This window comes from Branchiostoma floridae, chromosome 4, assembly GCF_000003815.2.
Source record: "Branchiostoma floridae strain S238N-H82 chromosome 4, Bfl_VNyyK, whole genome shotgun sequence".
Classification (NCBI taxonomy): domain Eukaryota; kingdom Metazoa; phylum Chordata; class Leptocardii; order Amphioxiformes; family Branchiostomatidae; genus Branchiostoma; species Branchiostoma floridae.
In genome coordinates, this window is record NC_049982.1 from 31,516,009 (window position 1) to 31,533,625 (window position 17,617).

Below are 17,617 nucleotides of genomic sequence, written 5' to 3' on the forward strand. Positions count from 1 at the left end.
TCAGCATTATTTATTGGATAAACATATCAACAATGACAGTTAGGATTTCTAAAGGGTAAACAGATAAATAACAGATATACAATTGTGGCCTTTTCTTATAAGCTATATAGCTAATGTTAATAGCATGATTGAACATTGGTCAACTGTCCTGTGTACAAGCTGATCAGTTACAAGCAGCTTTTATCATGGATGATACTTAAGAAAGTATTTTATCATCACACACTATCTAAACCTATCATCAGTCTCCGTCATTGTGCACTGACAAACAGGCTTTAGAAATTATATACAATATTTTTGCCATACACTATTTGCCCATCACATTTCATCTGCAATTAGCCCAGTCTCTACCAGACTCTGGCTTGGTCAAATACTAATAGGGGACTTGAGTAATAGGAGTGAACCAACTGGCAGGCAGATAACTGAATAGAATACAAAGGACAGAAATCCCATGGAAACTTATTTGTCCCTACTTGGACAAGCTGACATGTCTGCTTGGAAGTTTGAGACTACAATAAGCACTCAGTTAAGAATTTGCAATGTACTTACTGTGTACTGTAACAGTTGTATCATATATTGTGTGCAACATCCAAACTATGCTGTCACTGTTAACAAATGTAAAAAGCAAAATGTGCAACTATGATCAAGATGAATGAAACTTTGAAAGAAACAGTAACATGACACTGAAATGCAGTGCATTAATGACCTATGAAAGACTTATGTAACATTTAATGGGGCCTGTATTGTTTTACACTTTACCAACATGATCCTATTACTAGTATTAGCATCATGTGATGCTACATGTTTATTCAAGCAACAATTCATCATTTTCGAAACTTCATAGATTGGGGAATTAATAAGTTCATAACAGATTAAAAACAACCCAGTGATCTGGCTAAGAAATCCATTTCCTTTGGAGAAGGGTGAGGGTCAGATGCATGTCAGGGCTCAAAATACCACCTGTATATGCAGGTACAAGCATATTGTATGGGACCTGTGTAGGTACAATGTAATTCTGACAATTATGTAAAATGTATCATAATCACACGGTTCATACAATCACACAACAGTGAAACACAATTTGCTTCATACTGGAAGTCTTCAAAGCTATGAAGATTTTAGTGGCCCTTAGGTTAACAGCAATCACATAAAAGAACAAAGTTGTTGTCAATAAAGATATTGAAATACAGATGAGTAATCTTTTAAAGTCCAGCCAAACTGTGAACACCTGAGTTACTAGTACATTCTGTGGAACTGCGTACAGACATCCTCTTGTCATCTATATTCAAGTCCACTGCTGCGAAGCACTCCGTGTAGGGTCCAAACAAGCACAGGCTGCCTTCTTCTGTGTCTGAATGCTGAACTTCTTGGCATGAGTTTGGAGTCCTTTGTGTGGTGAGTCAGTTCCTACATGATAAAACAAAAGTATCACAGAATATAAATCTATGTGTGGAAATCTAGCCTATTTAAATTTGCAACTGAAGGGTAGTCCCCATGTGTACTGAAAATTGATAAATATAGAATACAACAACATGGTGTACCAGCCTGACTGGGTCAAGCGATCCGACCCGTGGGAGGGCTGGGACTGAGAGTAATGCCGAATACATTGTGTTGTATTTTTCATGTAAATTTCATGTCGTCATACCTGGGCCACGATATTGGTCGATACGGGTGTTCTGGACCGGGCAATGAAAAGCTGTATCACACAGGCTTCCATCGAACACTTCAAACGTACTCTACCCACACCGAGGGCGGCGTGGTCTAAAATTCGAATACCTGATTCAGACGTTAAAATTGCTGCTGTAACTGTTTTTGTTCGAGGACACCAAATTTTTTTAAACTTCTGGCGCGTTTTGCATCGAAACTTGTGTTTTCTCAGGTAGGTATGTTACAAATAAAATAAAACATGGTGTATTTCACATCATCCTCGGTCCCACCCCTCCTACGGGTCGGATCACCCTCCGGCCTTCGGGTGATCCTGGTACCTTAGGTGATACAGAATACTCCGTGTTGTATTCTATACATGTATCCATCATATCCAGGTCGGAAAACTCTCAATTTAATTGCTAAACTACTCACAAAAAGGATAAAACTCGCTACATTGTTTCAACCTGCACGGTGCCAACAACTCTATTCTTTAAATAACATCAATTCGAGAAAAATTCGAACAAAAGAACTCCATTCGCTTGAGTTGAGTATGTTCTATTCAATTGATGGAAACCTGTCTAATACAAATAAAAAGCCTGTGTGATACGGAAAATCATCATCCGGTCTGGAACACCCCTATCAAATGTTATCAGGTATGACACAAATAAAAAATATATACACAGCAATCAAGGAACATGTCACACGATTTTGACATAACTGGGGTAGTTGTGCTTCGTCCCATCACAACAACTAACTAAAACCAGACTAAGCAGAATCATGATAACGGCCTGCCTCGGTAAACACTGAAGTGTGCCAATGATGATATTGGTCATGCAGGACTGTAGTTTTGAGGCTTACCTATGGAGTGTGTAGCAGCATTGAAGTACTCAGCAGCTAAACGTCTGGCTGATGCTTGCTTTACTTCTGGCTATCCACCCTCACAACTTGTGCTGCATGTCTGAAGGAGGTATCTACTGCAGCTGTACTGGAGGCATATAAAAAGGGAAATAATGACACAATCAGATCCAGCCATCCCTGAATTTGATACATACACACCGTGACTTAAATCCATACCTTAAATATAATAGTCATCAAATTAGTGACCAAACAACTGTCAGTTACTGAACAGTGTTCAAATTGTTAAAGGTTAGCCCTTGATAATAATAGTCACAACTAGATCGACAGCCTTGGCTGTGTGATGCCAGCCATGATTTGAACGAATACATGAATAAATATATTTAAATATGTAGAGTACTAGTATAATCTATAAAATATAAATAATCATTTGGAAGCATTAATTTAATCCTACTGGTTTCAAGTTTAACAGTTAATGTATGTGACTACAAATTAATTCTCTTATCAACGCACAATTATTCACCCATCAAGTGCTGTTGCTGTTTTGTATCATAAAACCATATACGAAATGCCTGTTGTCCAATACATTTTCCTATTAAATGGGGGAGGGGGGCAGGTTAGTTGGAGACAAATTTGTTTCTAACGATTACATGTCAATAACAAAACAAGTGGGAAAAGCAAAAGCGAACCTACTTTTTGCTTAAAAAACGAAGCACACTGAAAGGCAAGCACAGTCTATATATTTTCTACTCACCGAAGTACACGTTGGATCCTGCGGGGAGACCCAGGGTGGGAGGGGGGCGGCCGCCAAACGTACAACTAAAACATCATTCACGATAATTTTCCGTCCGTTTGAGCTTACACCATATTCCCCCTACACTCACAAGCCTCTCCCAAATTGCTGAGCGACCATAGCAGACTCCTTGTGCCATTTGTAGCGTAGAAAGCGATACGTAAAACCCCGTAGTCATGTCTGATCTCATATCTCGTAACGACTTTTTGTAATTGTCCCGCCCGCATGGTGCGCATGCGTTTCCGACGGTCCAATCAGATCGTAGTATTTCTGTGGCCTTTAGGATGTTGACCCTGAGGTCAGAAGCTGACCTTTTAGGACCCAATACAGCATGAAGACAATGAGGGACATTTGTGACACAATGTGTAAAGCTTATAAGGCCTTCCTTCCTTGGTTAGATTCAAGTTTGCTTTACAGCATCTGTTTAAAGATTGACCTGTTATCTTTTGGATTTTTCACTGTAGATTTTAGAGTTGTTTTAACTAAAAGCTGTGACCTTTGTTATTTATCACAAACTGTGTAGCATATAAATACATAAGATCTGTGATTGTGAACTGTCTTGAGTTTTAACTGAAGCATTTTTCTTCATAAATATAAAAGGGGCCCGTTATGTAATTCTAAGTATGGTAAACAATCATGGTAAAATACTTATTAATAGAGACTCATTCATGAATGAACTACACCTACAATTTCACTCAAGGCCTAAAAAGCTAGTCGACTGGTAATGATGACTGTGTTTAACTTTTATGCTCTGTCCCCAATACTATTATCTCAGGGCGGTGAGGTGTTCTATACCCTTTGGGTGCCCCCATCCTGACATAACTCTTATCTCAGGGCAGTGAGGTGTTCTGTACACTGTGGGTACCCTCGCCATGAGATAACTCTTATCTCAGGGCGGTGTGGTGTTCTGTACACTGTGGGTACCCTCGCCCTGGGATAACTCTTATCTCAGGGCGGTGTGGTGTTCTGTACACTGTGGGTACCCTCGCCCAGGGATAACTCTTATCTCAGGGCGGTGGTGTGTTCTGTATACTGCGAGTACCCTCGCCCTGACATAACTCTTATCTCAGGCGGTGGGGTGTTCTGTACACTGTGGGTACCACCGCACCCCTATATAAGGCCTTATACCAGGGTCCATCCCTGACAATGTAATACATGCACCCCTATATACGGCCTTATACCAGGGTCCATCCCTGACAATGTAATACATGCACCCCTATATAAGGCCTTATACCAGGGTCCATCCCTGACAATGTAATACATGCACCCCTATATAAGGCCTTATACCAGGGTCCATCGCTGACAATGTAATACATGCACCCTTATATAAGGCCTTATACCATGGTCCATCCCTGACAATGTAATACATGCACCCCTATATAAGGCCTTATACTAGGGTCCATCCCTGACAATGTAATACATGCACCCCTATATAAGGCCTTATACCAGGGTCCATACCTGACAATGTAATACATGCACCCCTATATACGGCCTTATACCAGGGTCCATCCCTGACAATGTAATACATGCACTCCTATATAAGGCCTTATACCAGGGTCCTTCCCTGACAATGTAATACATGCACCCCTATATATTGCCTTATACCAGGGTCCTTCCCTGACAATGTAATACATGCACCCCTATATAAGGCCTTATACCAGGGTCCATCCCTGACAATGTAATACATGCACCCCTATATAAGGCCTTATACCAGGGTCCATCCCTGACAATGTAATACATGCACCCCTATATTAGGCCTTATACCAGGGTCCATCCCTAACAATGTAACACATGTACCCGTATGTAAGGCCATAAAAGAGGGCCCATCCCTGACAATGCAATAAATGTACCCCTGTTTAAGGCCTTATATCAGGGTGCATTACCAGCATTTACCCGTATTTATCCAAATTTACCGGGTAAATATGTGCTAAATTTGGGTAAATATTGTACATCAGATTTACCAGGTATTTACACACCAATGGTAAGTTTGGTAAATCCGATATTTCATGCAGTGAAGGATTGTTCGCATCTGTATCCGTTCATACTAAGCTCGCCAAATCGGATTTTGAGCCTAGTATGAACGGTCGAAGTGTATATTCCGTTCATACTAAGCTTGCCAAATCGGAATGAGGTAAGTCGCATACCGCAGTACTTCTCACCATGATGCGATCGCGAGCTTCTCACCATGATTCGACTGCGTCCGACAGCAAACTGGTTCAAGCTTCATTGATTGTCATTCAGCGCCCTCCTCCTCAGAGTCAAAAAATCTTTCTACAGCATGGGCTCCACGTTTTTCTTGGCTCGAGGTCACCTGGATGTGTAACGTTACACATGTTCTTGTGTTTGTACGTTCCCTTGAGCTTCCCCTGTCGCTTTCCCCGTGAAGATAGCTAGAAGTACCCGGCCGTGTATCTTCATCTGTCCAGACAAAAACTCGCCAAGTGTCTGCCATAGGATCCACGAAATATCCCAGCAAACGCCAAAGCTACTTCAGCGCAGAAATACCTAAATTTTCAAATGACGAAGTCTCCCATGATATGCAAACCAAGCCGACTCCAAGCCACAATTGCGTTCATACTGGAATCGCCCGCGCCACATCGAAACCACCTCCCAGAGTTGGACCGTGATTAAGCCGGCTTCGATGTACAGATGTGATTGAACAGATAATCGCCGTATTATGCGTGTTGTATACGACAACAGCCTCAACACCATGTCACATTTGATTAAAAACACGTCACATCTCACCGAGGAAACGGAGCATGTTACCTATGGTCACTTATTATACATTGTTATTGGGTGGGCTTACTACGCTCTCTTCGCCAGTCAGGTGACCTCGATACGACAGTCATTTCCCCAGGCGCGGCAATTGGACTGTAGGGTTGAACCATCACACCGGCCGGTGAAGGATCCCTTTTCGATAATTGTGGTGGGTTCTTAAACGTGCACGTGGTGAGGCTCTCCTCAAACACGGGACCTCAATTTAACGTCCTATCCGAAGGACGGCCCGAAACGAAGCTAGGTATTCATTTCACCTGAGTGAAGTGAGGAAAGTCGTATAATTTAAAAGTGCCTGCCCCAAGGGCACAGGATCAGTGACAGATCAGCGGATTTGAACCTAGGACCTCTGGGGTATGGGATAAACACTGCGCCACACGATCCCACCTTTTAGGTGTTAAATCTAATTTCAATAAACTTTTGAATATGAATTACTATACAATATTGTGTGATTCTACAGGAGGAGAACTCTGACGGACCTCGAAATGATATCTTCAACTTCAAGGTGATTCAGATGTACCAAGTGGCCCGGCAGATCGCTTTTGGCATGGTGAGTACCAGGTACTGCAGTGTACCAGTAGCTGCCGGTGTGCCAGGTGCTACAGGTCTAACCAGGTGCTACAGATGTACCAGGGGCTGCAGTGTACCAGGTGCTGCAGGTGTACCAGGTGCTGAAGGTGTACCAGGGGCTGCAGTGTACCAGGTGCTGCAGGTGTACCAGGTGCTGAAGGTGTACCAGGTTGTTGCAACTCCTGCAGGGTAATTTGTATAAACAGTCTTTTGGATGTTCAAAAATTATTTCTTACTGTGGTTTTGGCTCGACTGCTGTATGTAGCAATGTTGTGTTTTTTAATATTCTCTCCAGTGGTTCTGTGATGCCTTTGATGTAAGGCAAGGTCACCATTCTTTTAGATGTCTTCTTCTGCTTCTGTCTGGTGCTTTGATGTCCAACTTTGCTGAAAGTCCACTCTGAGTACACGGGCAAGGGCGTGTTTGATTAATTCCCTCTCCTGTTGTTATTGCAAAGGTGACAGACGGCCGGTCACCGAAACGTCGGTGGAATGAAGCAGGCGTTGAGTAAAGAGAGTCTCTTTATTTAGTGACATAGCAAACTTATGAAACTATTCACGGGTAATTTCTTTACTTATAAGTTATGATATCCAACTTCTTTTAATTGTAATTTCGTAAAAAGAACACCAGGCCTTACATAAGGATGTCAATACAATTAAGAAATTACCCTACGTTCAGTTTAGTTTCGTCCGTCAGTGTTGACATGTGGATGAAGGTAACAGGCCACCTTATACAGGGTCACTTGTAAAGTTGTAGATATGTTCAAACTGATGCTAGCTGTATCTATCTGCTATCTTTTAGAGTGGATTTTGGTCCTATATGAAAGAGGTAAGTCATAACGACTGAATATTTCACTGCATGCACTGTGGCTGCCCGGGATGATGACGAACCTTGTTTTTCCTCTAGCCGTTATACCGCCCCACACCATGACGCTGATAATTTTACATTTCGGTTTACTTTCAATACTTCTTATGCTATACTTTAATTTTACACTTAATATGTCACACTTGTACACTGATGTTATTTGATTTTTTTCGTAATTTCATATGGACTCCAGGAAGAATAGATTCTACGAGTATATTGTAAGGAGATCGAAATAAGCAAACAAATATAATATTCCAAACTTTTGTGCCAAGTTTATACTGGTGCTAAGGTCATATATACATACCCATGCTGTATTATTAGATATCGTTGTAATATGACAGAGTAGTCTCGACCTTTCCGTGTCCGCGCCTATTTCAGGATTACATCGCGCAGGCTCATTACGTCCACGGAGACCTGGCCGCTCGAAACATCTTGGTCGGGGAACACCTGGTGGTGAAGATTTCCGACTTTGGGATGACGCAAGACATCAAAGACCAAGGTTACCGTCGGCAGTTTGGCTCCGGGAAGATACCCTGGCGGTGGATGGCACCGGAGCGGCTCCGGAAATTAAAAGCCTATAACTCAAAAAGCGACGTGTGAGTACTAACCTTTCACCTCACAAATTGATGTTTGACATCACAATACCTCCAGCGTTTTACGAGCCCTGACCCAAAGCCATGTCGTAAAATTTCTGTGATCTTATATAAAACCTTCCCGTTACAGGTGGTCCTTCGGGATAGTGCTGTACGAGATATGTACGCTAGGAGACGATCCTTACCCTGACTTGGTAGTATTCGGTCCGAATGATCTGAATGTCCGCCTAGAGGCTGGTTACAGGATGCCTCAACCTGAAGACTGTCCAGATGCCATGTGAGTTTCTGCACTCTGATCTCCTCCAGTAACCGGGCAAGTTGGATTGTTCCGGTAGTTATCGAAAGTACGCTAATAACTATTTTTCATAACTGCAACGTTGAAGAACAGTCATATATGTTGCGTTCCACTTTCAGTGATTACACTGAGTTCAGAAGGCAATTTCGAAGCAAGAAAGCTGTTCATTTAATAATTGCCAGATAACACTCTCAACAGGTACGATACCATGCTGCAGTCCATTCCACGACCGATAGATGTTTCTTTTTCCGCAAGAACACATAATATGCAGTATATTCATTTACCGATCGCTTGATTTCTACACAGGTACGACGACCTGATGCTGAAGTGCTGGCACTGGCTTCCCTCCAACCGGCCGTCATTCCAAGCACTGAAGACCAAAATAGACGAGAATCTCGCCATTTACGGACCCGAATACGTTACAGCAATCTAACACTGGACTAACCCCGCATTATAAGGAACCCGGTACAATACAACAGCCCCCTGTATACGACACCAAAGGCTACAGCATGTAGAAGTAACTATACAGACTAGAAATATCGAAAAAATTGGACTGAAGGTCCGTTTGAGGGGTTTTTGTTTGTTATGGCCTGGATTTGAGGCTGGGTGGTAGCTTACGAAGTTGAAAAGAATTGGTGTATGTTTTAGCCACTTAGCAGTTAGCTTTGGTATTGCAAGGTCGTTCTTTTCGCTAATAATACAATAATTGTATGAATATTAGAACTTAAGTTGTATATCAAGTAATAAAAAATGTCATAATTATTTTCAGATTTGGAAGTATTGGTGATAAATGATGGAAATTCCATACAACTGACATTGGTGGGTTAAGCAAGGGTAAACATAACTTAGCAGAGAGTATCTAAAATGAAGACATCATTTTCAAATAAGAACACGTTGATGTAATAGTCTGAAAATGTAAAAAAAATGAAATCGCTTTCAAATTTGTGACTTACGTAAGTCAAAATGAGGATAGCATCAATCGTACAAACGAGCAATGTATGTACATTTGGTTTTATTGTTAGGTATTATATTCCACGCTTTAACAGCATTTGTGTGTGCCTTTTTAGAGGCTAGCAGAATATCTATACATTTGCTTGAGAGTAACTAGATAATATAGACTTGCCTTCATGTGTATTTTGGTTCTTGTTTCTTGACTGATCAAACAGGACTCTCCCAGGCCTGGCAGCACCTTTGTACACATACTGTGCTTCTTTTTCTGGAAAGGAAAGTTAACCCTGACCTACATTTAGGCAGAAGGGACTGTAAAGAAGCACGATGTTAACATCTATACAATTGTGTAAATTGCGTTTTTTTAATGTAAATACTCGCTTACGTAATTTCTATCGATATCTAGCAATATTTGATGCACGTAGTATATTGTATTTTTCCTGCCTTTCACCATTCTAGTGAGGTGCCATGAAACAAAAGGCTGACCTATAGATTTTTTATTTTGGTATCAACCAATTTGAAATAAAGATTATGTTTGCTTACTGCTTCAGATTTGCATTTACGATTTTGCCCTAATTTGCAGTCAAGTACAGTAGGAGTCATCAGTTATTACGTCACAAGGTAAACATTTTTACGTAATCTGTAATTGGAGTTATGGGGCGAAAAATATTGCTTTTATTTTGAATGAAAAGCGCACGACAAAGAGATCACTTTGAGAGTTGATAACTTAAGAACTATAACTTATTTTTCAATCCTTATCATCTTTCATTATATGTATCTTCTGCGAATTCTATATCATTTTAACAGAAAAAGGTTTCAATTCTTGTACAATATTTTCGAAACAAAATATAGCTTATTATTACCTGCCTGTCTGCCTAAGTCCATAGGACATGGACTGGCCTCTTGCTCCTCTCCATCAGAACTCTCCAGGTTGCACTTAAATAACGTTACGAGTTTATTACCGGTACATTCGCCAAGAAGGTTATATTTTCGGTAATGGCAATGGTCTCTATATGTAGGTCTCTATATGTAGGTCAACAGCATATAAGTCGAGAAGCTGATTATGAATTTACATGATATTTGGTATTTGAGCAGCGGTTGCAGAAAGGAAGGTCGAGTCCGAAAATGATTGGTGTAGCATTTTTCGTCCGGACGGTAGCAGGACGAGTGTGTGCGTCCGTTTGCTTGTGGAATGCATAACTCAAGAAGCCTTAAATGGATCTTTATGAGATTTAGTAGGTGGGTAGGGGTCAGGAAAACAATGGTCAAGTTAGATAATGGGCCCCCTAGCGGCTTCTTAAGATACTGCAGCAAAACTTCCATTTATGAAATCTCGTGTTCTGGACATGCTGTGGTCGTAGCTTTTGAGTGGTAGATAGCCATTGGGGCAGACATTAGGTGCTGTGAGTTTGGACTCCCTGGCGGCGGCCAGTTCTGTCCTACCAGCGCGGTTTTGACGGAGGTGTTCGAAATAGAACATGATCGAACAGAGGGCGGGGCTTCAGGATCGGTCCGTTAAGTCAAGGTTCAGGTTCGGACCTGGACCTGTCCAGACGGTACCTCACTTGTACGGTAGTTGTACCTGAATTTTTCGTACCGGTACCCACCCCTAATTACACTGATAACGCAGATCACGGAGCTCTGCAGCTACCTGCATTTCGTAGTATTTTAAGTGACTTCATTTATCAAATATAACATTTCCTTCCCTACATATAATAAGAATGCTCACGACCACTCACAGACAGTTAGTTAGGCCACAGCAAATAAATTCGATGGATGACATGCTATGCAATGTTCAAAAATAATGAGATAGCGCGAAAAATTATGAAGATGGGTAAAAAAAAAAATAGACACCGTTAACATCGTAACAAGATTTGAAGTGACAAAACGTGGCACCACAACTGATAACGCATTCATTCCTGTATTAAGAAGTGAACTTGTGTAGTAAACGTGATACTTATGTGGTACGAGTAAAGGTGATAAGCTGGCAACTACATCCATGGCTTCCATATTGGTTGTAATTTACCAACTATCCAACAAGTTTCGCTTCTGCAACTATAGTCATTGCTACCTCCCTAGTGTCACTTCTACGAGTATGATTATTAGGCTACAACACAACATGTTTGCCTATTTTGCCTGTATGACATCCCCGAAGAGGAAAAATGAATTTTATATCTGAAATCAGGCAAAAATTATTGACGTCATCCATAAAATTTACTTTCTGTGTCCTTGCACCTAAAACACAGACCCAAAACACTCGGGCTGACATGTCGAATATGATAACTGCGATTCTCATAAGTTATATACATAATGCGCTAGAAAATACTTCATAAGTTTACTAAAGAACAGTCTGCGACAACTTTCAAAAATCGCAATCTCACTAAAACACGTCACAACGGATGAGATGAGTTAATGAAATAAACTGACTTAGAAAGACTGATGTTTTCAGCTCCAACGACAGGTGTAGCTGTAGTCTGCCAGGTGTGGTGTTGCCTGTGTGTGGATAGTGTTCGGCACCAATGACAGGAATGTTTGTGTGTGGATAGTGTTCAGCACCAATGACAGGAATGTTTGTGTGTGGATAGTGTTCAGCACCAATGACAGGAATGTTTGTGTGTGGATAGTGTGACAGGTATGTCTGTGTGTGGATAGTGTTCGGCACCAAATACAGGAATGTTTGTGTGTGGATAGTGTTCAGCACCAATGACAGGAATGTTTGTGTGTGGATAGTGTTCAGCACCAATGACAGGAATGTTTGTGTGTGGATAGTGTGACAGGTATGTCTGTGTGTGGATAGTGTTCGGCACCAATGACAGGAATGTTTGTGTGTGGATAGTGTTCAGCACCAATGACAGGAATGTTTGTGTGTGGATAGTGTTCAGCACCAATGACAGGAATGTTTGTGTGTGGATAGTGTTCAGCACCAATGACAGGAATGTTTGTGTGTGGATAGTGTGACAGGTATGTCTGTGTGTGGATAGTGTTCGGCACCAATGACAGGAATGTTTGTGTGTGGATAGTGTTCAGCACCAATGACAGGAATTTTTGTGTGTGTATAGTGTTCAGCACCAATGACAGGTATGTCTGTGTGTGGATAGTGTTCAGTACAGGTTACATAGGCCACAAACAGTAAATTGTATCATATTGCACATAGTTAACGTGTCCTATTGCACATAGGGTATCAAAATATCAACAGAAAACACCCAAATTTCATCTCAATAAGAATATAGCCAGAACATGAGTGATGTTAGAGTACTGTACATTGTGCATCGAAGAAAAGGATTAATGATGAACACATTACACAAACCTGTATACGTTCTTGGCAAATTTAGCAGGGAAAATTAAACGTTATCAGTCAATGACCTGTTGTCTCATTTCGTGGTCACTGGATTCAATGTTTCACGGAGCGCTCGCGATTGTCACGGGGCGTTCTAGAACTGCATTGTCTAAACGGATCAGTTGTGAAGACAAATGCAGTGCGGATAGACACAGGTTAACACACTGTGGTTCTAGTACTTAACATCACTAGAATCCAAACACGCCTGTCCCTGTTGCTGAACACCATCAGAACACACGTAAACGAAACCGTCCTTTGTGCTGAACTCTATCAACACATAGAGTAACACACTTGTCCCTGGTGCTGAACACCATCTACAAACAGGTAAACACACCTGTCTTTGGTGTCGAACATCATCGACACAAAGGTAAACACACCTGTCCTCAGTGTTATGCACCATCAACACACAGGTTAACACACCTGTCCTTAGTGTTAAACATCATCCACACACAGGTCACACACCTTGGTATTGAACACCATCCACACAAAGGTAAACAACACCTGCCCTTGGTGCTGAACACCATCCACGCACTGGTTACACACCTGCTCGTCGTGCTGCACACAATCTACACACAGGTGAACAGCCCTTTCCCTGATGTTGAACACCATCCTTACACAGGTTAACACACAAGTAATTTGGTATTTAACACCATCCACGCACAGGTTACACACCTGTTCTTTGTGCTGAACACCATCCACATACAGGTTACACACCTGTTCTTTGTGCTGAACACCATCCACACACAGGTGAACAAACCTGTCCCTGGTGCTGAACACCATCCACAAACAGACAAACAAACCTGTCTCTGGTGCTGAACACCATCCACACACAGGTAAACACCCCTGTCCGCGGTGCTGAACACCATTCTCACATAGGTGAAAACAACTGTCTCCGGTGCTAAACACCAACGACAAACAGGTCAACATACCTGTCCCTGGTGCTGAACACCTTCCACCCACAGATAAACAAACCTGTCCCTGGTGCTGAACACCATTTACACTCAGGTAAATAAACCTGTCGTTGGTGCTGAACACCATCAACATACAGGTCAACGCACCTACCACTGGTGCTGAACACCATCCACACGCAGATAAACACCGCTGTCCCTGGTGCTGAACAGCATTCACACGCAGGTTAACACTACCTGTCCCCGGTGCTGAACACCATCCCACACAGGTAAACACACCTGTTCCCGGTGCTGAACAGCATTGGCACACAGTTAAACAGAACAGACACACACAACATACAGACACACACACCCGCATGCATACACATACATATACACGTACAAATACCTCGTTTCGAGGTCAATATGGTAATTCCATGTTCCACGGATCGTCGCGATTGTCGCGAAGTGTTCTAGTGTTATGTATTGTATTGTATCGTATATTATGTAATTGTATTTGAATCTGTTTATTGTAACTGTCGCGTTCTGGCGGCCCTTCTTCGGAGTAAACAACAACAATTCGACGTGCTCGAACGGGCGGTGGCCCCGTTCGGAGAAGGGTGTTCTAGAACCGCCAGAACGCGACCAGTAATGTGATTCAAAATAAAAGAGTTTTTGGTTTGATCTTCTCACAAGACAGACGTGTCGTCAATTCGTCCAACTAGTTGTTATATTCCAACATTGGTTGCATTTATCCACGCTGTAGCACAGCAACCAAACATAACGCCACTGTTGACCGAGGAAACTCACGGATCTCTCGAGCTCCGCGTTTTGTCAAAGTGGCCTTGTATGTTTATCGTACAAAGATGGGGGTTCTCGACAAGGCGGCTTCAGCGTTCCTTTCAGTGGTACACGTGCTTTCATCTCTCAGGCCTGGTGGTAAAGGACAGAGCGGTGACACAAAACTCAACGTCACTGTCCACGAGGGCAAAGTTGGTCGCCGGAGTCAAGGCAAGTATCTGGTGACAATGCTCCATGGCAAGGAAAAGATGCAAACCGAAAGAAAAAGTCAGACGCACTAATCTGGGATCATTCTATTGAGTTTGTGCCATGGTCGCCAACAGACCAACTGGTTCTGAAACTTCGGAAGGCGAAACGCTGCAAAGAAATCACAGTTGGTGAGCTGTCCATCGATGTTGCAGCCGCACTGGAGTCAGCGGACGGTTTACCACAGAAGTGGTGGTACATCATGGACCAACCCAACAAAGGCGGGCGGAGGAATGAGGAAGTGTTCTTACAAGTGTCCGTTACTCTCAACGGCACGGAGGTGAAAAGTCAACCTACACAGAACCAAGGTAAGAGGCGCTTGTTTCTGTTAGTATGCAGGGGGAGTTTGTACGTTATGCTTTCATGGTCATATAAGAGACCAGTTCTGATAGCGCAGGAATCAGCATGGATACATATGAAAATAATTGTGTAAAAATTTAATTTTGTGGAAAAGTCCTATTGAAAAGACACTAGTCTTTATTTCAACTAAAAACTAAATTTCAAATAAAATGATAGAAAACACATATATATGTTGCTCTGTTCAGTTCTGCGAGTTCTTGGTTTGTTAATTTTGATCTATGTCTGTGAATATGTTATGACATCTCTGTTCTGTTACCTAAGTTTGTTTAGCAGCTACTGTTTATGTTTCCTATGCTCACTTAAGTTGCACTTGTATTATAATCTGTTTGTTTATACTATTTTTTGATGTGAAAACACACAGTATACGCATTTCATCATTCTATTCAGTCTCAGTCAAGCCTCCCGAGGGGACCGTTGAAGCATCAGCGCAAGGGAAGCCGGAGACTTCATCGGAGATGCAGAATCACCGGGTCAAGGTGGTGACAGCTTCCCAAGAAAATGAAGCTGGCACACCTCCAGACAACAGCGATGAGGACAGTAAACTATCTTCAGTCGCCGGCGACATTGCAGACGTCAAGGAAGACTCTTCAGACAAAGCCTCAACTTCAGACAAAGCCTCAACTTCAGACACAGCCTCAACTTCAGACACAGCCTCAACTTCAGACACAGCCTCAATTTCAGACACAGCGGACGACTTTGAAGTTTACGACGACAGAGACGTTGACGCGCAAGAGAGTGAGCTTCCGAAGGGTCTGGGTAAGAGGCGGTAAAATGTATTATTCAAACATGAACATAAGTTTTCTTAAGTGAAACAAGTCTTTTACCTTCAAACTTAACTATAGATGAAGGTGATAAAATACATGTAGTTCAGATGAAGTGGTTAAGAATAGACGTCAGACGAAACCGTTCATAGAATGTGCGTTTCTCCTTTTTAGACCCAGCCAAGAATTCTGAGAGGACAGTCAAGACGGAGCTGCAAGAGAAATCTTTGCTGGAGGATTACAAGGTCAGTGTTTCCCAGAAAAAAGAGCCGGACGCACCATCGAACAACAGCGGCAAGGACAGCTCACTATCAGCCGCTGTCCGCGACGCTGCAGACGTCAAAGCAGCGTCTTCAACAAGCTCGGCTTCCAGCCTACCAGCCACAGCTCCAGATACAGCAGACAAACGCCCTGCTGTCGGAGAAGGCGATGTCCCAGAGCGCCATCCTTCAGTTGTCCGTGGAAAACAGATGGAAGCACCTGACAACAGCGGCGCGGATACAGACAGTCAGACGACAACGTCTTCTCAAGAAGGAGGAACGTCTATTTCAATAACCACCCCCATCGCCCAAACACAAGGACGCAGAAGACCCATGTTATAATGAGGTCATGCCGTCAGTCGACAAGCTGTGGGCAGAGCTTCATCTTGAGAAAGACTATGCGGAAAAGCTTCTCGCTCATGCCGACTCCCTTCGATCCAGACTCGCCACTACCGCATCGCATGTTCTCCAGTACCCAGTTTTCAAGAACGTTATCGCTGCCGTGCCCGATCGCACATCTTACAAGTTACCCGATACACAAGGACTGAGTTTGGAGGAGCTGCAAGACATCCAGAAGACCCTCACCAAGTCGGTACAAGAAGAAAAGGAACGCGCGACCTACATCAAGCGCTGGTACTGGGAAGAACTGGTCCGCGTGGCTCATCGATAGCACATCAACGGATTCGAACCAAGTACCCCTGGGTTATAAATCGAACACCCTGCCGATTGCGCCACAGGACCCCCTTATAAAGTATCAAATTTTAATAGTAGGTTTTACGCGAAACACACCGACACTGCAAAAGACACTAGAAACTTGTGTTCAAAGCTTAGAAAAAGTTTTCGTGTGTAAAATGAAATGAAAACATGATAATAACTACGCATAGAGTAAAATTGGCAAGAACACACAAAAACACGCTTGTTTAGCCGTATTTAGACCACGTGTTTATTCAATGTACTGAAAGCTCAAATCATACAATACTCTGACTTAGTTGGGCTAAGGTAAGGTCACACTGACTTAATTTTATGGATGAAATCCTCTGGAGAACCCAAAACTAATGCGAGAAAGCGAAAAAAGAAAACATCCAGCAAACAAAATGCTGGTAAAACACAAGACTACAAAGCTGGCGAACACAGTGATCAAAAGAAACAACGAGTCTTTATTTGTAAGAGGCGTATGTAGGATGTCTTGTTCATCTTAGCAGACTCAGCTGAAGTACTATGTATAATGTAGTAGAATGAGCATAGAAATACACTATTAGATGGTATATGGCTTCTAGGACAGTGGATAGTACACATGTATGACTGTGATGTGAATACTGAAAAGAGTTTGACAAAATTATCACGTTTTACGTTGGAAATAACGGGTTTTACACAAGCCGGCACATGCTGGCCTTTTATGGCAATATGGGTCGGTACGTTCCGGACTTGCGCGGGGCCTCGCAGTATGTTTTTGTTAGAACAGGCAATAAGTTATGCCCGGACTGATGTCATCCATAAAATCAAGTCAGTGTGGCCTACGACCAATTGCATTTGTTGGTTCTCGGATTTAAGAAAATTATTCTGAAATGTCAAGAGTCACGAGTATTGTTTTGGTTCGCACAATTTCATGGATGTAAGATATTCAGATC

General features: G+C 42.4%; 1 protein-coding gene and 1 long non-coding RNA gene across 2 annotated transcripts; one reads left to right on the forward strand and one right to left on the reverse strand.

The window, feature by feature from the left end:
- Nucleotides 1-686: 686 nt before the first annotated feature.
- On the reverse strand, nt 687-4,154 carry LOC118414869. The gene is made up of 3 exons (XR_004831027.1): nt 3,254-4,154; nt 2,503-2,629; nt 687-1,404 (listed from the first exon to the last, which is right to left on the reverse strand). It is a non-coding gene; the product is annotated as an uncharacterized LOC118414869 (long non-coding RNA).
- A 10,273-nt stretch (nt 4,155-14,427) lies between these two features.
- LOC118413784 (protein starmaker-like) lies at nt 14,428-16,331 on the forward strand. The gene is made up of 4 exons (XM_035817316.1): nt 14,428-14,572; nt 14,686-14,916; nt 15,356-15,724; nt 15,904-16,331. The coding sequence occupies exons 1-4, from the start codon at nt 14,428-14,430 to the stop codon at nt 16,329-16,331; spliced, it is 1,173 nt and encodes a 390-aa protein (XP_035673209.1).
- The last annotated feature ends 1,286 nt before the right edge of the window (nt 16,332-17,617 follow it).

Coding starts and splice junctions, on each gene's coding strand:
- LOC118413784 (XM_035817316.1), top strand. CDS start 14,428: ATGGGGGTTCTCGACAAGGCGGCTTCAGCGTTCCTTTCAGTGGTACAC. Junction 14,917..15,355: donor TCAACCTACACAGAACCAAG/GTAAGAGGCGCT, acceptor CATTCTATTCAG/TCTCAGTCAAGCCTCCCGAG. Junction 15,725..15,903: donor TGAGCTTCCGAAGGGTCTGG/GTAAGAGGCGGT, acceptor TCTCCTTTTTAG/ACCCAGCCAAGAATTCTGAG.